General features: G+C 39.4%; 1 protein-coding gene across 4 annotated transcripts; it reads right to left on the bottom strand.

The window, feature by feature from the left end:
* Positions 1 to 404: 404 nt before the first annotated feature.
* On the bottom strand, positions 405 to 3,283 carry LOC111385124 (scarecrow-like protein 9). Of its 4 annotated transcripts, none has more exons than XM_023009497.1 (2): positions 3,123 to 3,283; positions 405 to 2,944 (listed from the first exon to the last, which is right to left on the bottom strand). In XM_023009497.1, the coding sequence occupies exon 2, from the start codon at positions 2,829 to 2,831 to the stop codon at positions 570 to 572; it is 2,262 nt and encodes a 753-aa protein (XP_022865265.1). In that variant the 5' UTR covers positions 2,832 to 2,944; positions 3,123 to 3,283; the 3' UTR covers positions 405 to 569. The 4 variants fall into 4 exon arrangements, with proteins under 4 accessions (XP_022865265.1, XP_022865267.1, XP_022865266.1 ...); XM_023009499.1 differs by having other exon boundaries at positions 405 to 2,939; XM_023009498.1 differs by having other exon boundaries at positions 405 to 2,899.
* Between the last annotated feature and the right edge of the window lie 312 nt (positions 3,284 to 3,595).

Below are 3,595 nucleotides of genomic sequence, written 5' to 3'. Positions count from 1 at the left end.
GATAACAAGGACTACCACTCTTGACGTGTAAAACCTAGGATGGCTTATAATTATATTGCTAATTAATTCAAGCTATATCACTATCATGGCACTAAAGTCAACATGATCCGCTCATCCACTTAAAACCTGGGTTTATTAAACAATTATTAATACCTAATTGCAATACTTAGAATCTCAGTGGTGATTCTATTTGTCACATTTTTTTAATATTTTTTGTTTCAGTGCAGAATATGATGTTTGATTCAAATTTTATGCTTTATTTTAGCCAATGGACGTTTGATCAAAGCTTTGACAATAAAGTGACGTTACTGTTGAACAAATAATTTAATTAAAAGCTTGATGACTTCACCAGAGTCTGGTAAGCCTTGCTGATGGAACAATTTCAAATTTGCAAGATCTCGCTATGGTAGAATCATAGTACTTCCATTCATCACCAATATTTACGGACAAGAATTGTAGACACATAAACCTGCTTAAACATGCGATGAACCATTCAATGTACAAAAATTTGAACTTCTTTTTCTTCCTTAATTTTGTTCAATACCGTCCCGAGACAAGGGATTAGTTTCTTAAACAGGTTTCCAACACGAAAGCGCATAGATTGTCCGTCCTTTCCATCCCAGCAACATCCACTGACTGTCTTCATCAATAACATAGTCTTTGTGGTAGGTTGATCTTACCTTGTATTTTGCCATATTCACGATCTTCCTTTCGAAAGGTATTTGCAAGAAGCCTGCCTTCAAGTCACGGACTTGCCATTGCTTATACGTCTCTGGCCTTTCGACTCTCTCCCAGCCCTCACAAGCTATGACATTCAAGGCTTCTCGGCCAAAGATGTCTCTCTCGATTAACATTCTTTCTGTTTTTTCACGAGGTACATTAGTTTCAAGCATATTGAAAAGGGCTGAGAAGTGAAACAAAGCCTCCCGGAACCTAGTGACGAAGAATGGGGCACCATAGGCCCCATTGACAATCCCGTGAATGAAGATGTTAGGATTAATCTTCCTGATCAAGTTCAGAACAGCAGTTCTTGAACTCTCTGCCATCACAGTCTCGTCAAGTAAGTTCTTCGTCCGATACAAACAGTTGACAACAAGAAACTCGTCTTTTTCAATCTTGAGTTCCTCAATTTTGATTGTTTCCCACTTCTTTGCAATGGCGTTGTACTCAAAAGGTACATTGAATGTCTTTGCATAATCCGTCAATCGGCAACCAGTCTCCTCTATTCTTTCTGCTGGTCGGAACCCAGGTTGGGGAAACTCGATGCCAGTAATCCGAACTCTTGGAGGGCCACCTTCTCTTTCAGATATTCGTTGCAAAAACGTGGGCCATTGGAAACCATAGAGGATGCCAAAATCTATAACATGAACTCTCATGGCATCTTGTGATTTGATATTAATCGTCTTGCTCGAGGCAAAATTCGAAATCTTCCTGAATGGAGACGATGCAAGATATAAATGGAAAGCTTTCAAAAAATCAGCAGCAAGTGTTCTTCTATTGACAAGGGCCTTATAAATCTGGCTACCTGTGCCGGCCAAGCGTGCTTCTAGGCCATCAGCCAAGTAGTGAGCCAATCTCTGATTGTCATCACCGAGAGGAGACGAGTGCCGCCTGATCTGTTCCAGCAGTTCATTGGCACTCCGACGATCATCAGCAGCAACAGCCTGCGCACAATTCACTAAGAGGGTTCTCAAATCCACGACTTCCTTTGTACTACTCCGGTTTTTGCCACGGCCCTTCGCTCCACCAGATCTTTTCGTTTGTCCATTTTGCTGCTTACGCTTACTCGTAGCATTTTGCAACTCTGTCCTATAATCTGCCAATCTAACCCGACCATCCCCCATAGTATGAAGCAAGACAATATCGAATTCCTCTGATCGAATAGTAGATTCTGCATAGATGGCTGCCAGTTTGTTACTTCTTTCTTCTTCTAAAACCATTTCTCCACAACGCGGATTCTTCCTCCCCTTCGACTCAGATTGTGACTGTTTGTGACCGTCCTCATCTTTATCCTCCACTTTAACTACTCCTACATCAAATTCTCCATTTGGATCCCGAGTTCCATGAATGCCTGTACTAACCAACAATCCATTCCCACTTGGAAGAAATTTACTTGCATCTTCAGCCCCCTTCCTGAAATCACCCGCACATCGACTTTCATTACACATATCAGATACCTGAAGATGACTTACAGGAGAGTCTGAGAACTCATCTACAATATTCTTTAAGCTATTCGACGAATTTGAAGCATTATATGCTGTATATAACTGAGCATGACATGCATTAGAATCGACATGACTGTTAGTCCACCTCGGATCAATTACATCGATTAGGTAACCGCTACTTGAACTATTATGATGGTGATTTCCTGGAAAGAAATCATCTGGGCTTGGGTTTTGTACTGGTGAAGGGGGGTACTTCTTGCCAAGAACGTCGTATAATGACTTTTCTTTGGCTTGAAGTTCTAAAGACTCTTGAAGCATATGTGTCTTTTCCTCCATATCTTCTTCCATGAGCATCTGATTAATGTATCTCAAAACTGCGTCTGAGAAATCACAATCTTCGTGATCATAATCATCCTCAACGCCCAAACTAGAACTCGAGACTGCACTACTCGTAAAGGGCTCATTTTGAATCATTTGGAAACCTTCAAAATCGTGTGCTGGTAAGGTATTCTGAAACCGTTGTTCATTGACTAGCTTCTGATCTGGATAAGTAATCTCAAATCTAGGTCCATCCGCTAGTTTCTGGTCTGACAATTCGACCATGGACTGATTTTCCAAATGAATTCCATTTGAAGAACTCGAAAATTCACGAAAAAATTGATCCATTTCGATTTCAATCTAGTTAAAGAGAAACAAAATCAAACTCCCGTCAACTTAAAATGAATAAAGGTGTCCTGAAAAAACAGAGTGGCGACTGGTGAATAGTGATGATTCCTACACTAAAAGAAGAAGAAGAAGACTTTTATTCATAAAGTTGGCAGGCAGGCAGGCAGCTCAGAAATTCTAGTTGTTTCAAGAAAATCCAAGAAATATATCATTTTACTTTCAACATAAAACTATCACTTGAATGAAAAATGAAAAATGAAAAATAAAAAATAAAAAGTAAAATCAGCGTACCTTCAAAAGAGCACCCTAATGTACAGTACAGTTACAGAGAGAGAGAGAGTATGAAAGAGATGATCTGTAAGACTGTAACCGTTGTCCTTAGCTCATGTAATGTAAGAGGTTTATAAACAGTGTATGTGGAAGTGGGACAATCTCAACCGTTGAAAGAGTGACCGGCTATAGCAAGCCGCCGGTAATTTTCATGGAAATGATCAGTAATTCATGCACTAGTCCATGTCCAAATGGACAGCCCAAAATTTCACTTGTCGAGTAAATCTGTCTCTATTGCTTTCAATTTTGGTCCCCAAACCTACTCTAGCTAGAATGCTACACTTTCACCCATTCTCAACCTTGGCAGACTCCCATGTTCAGCAAACGTTTACATGTTTTTCTGTAATCGATCAAATCATTTTTTATTTATTTATGGTTCTAAGCTCCTATTTGTAGTTAAAATTATATTTTTAAAATATTTTAATAAAAATTGA

The sequence above is a fragment of the Olea europaea genome, unplaced genomic scaffold (assembly GCF_002742605.1).
Source record: "Olea europaea var. sylvestris unplaced genomic scaffold, O_europaea_v1 scaffold309, whole genome shotgun sequence".
NCBI lineage: Eukaryota > Viridiplantae > Streptophyta > Magnoliopsida > Lamiales > Oleaceae > Olea > Olea europaea.
Note: the sequence above shows the minus strand (reverse complement) of the source record. Positions and strands in the feature narration are given on the sequence as shown.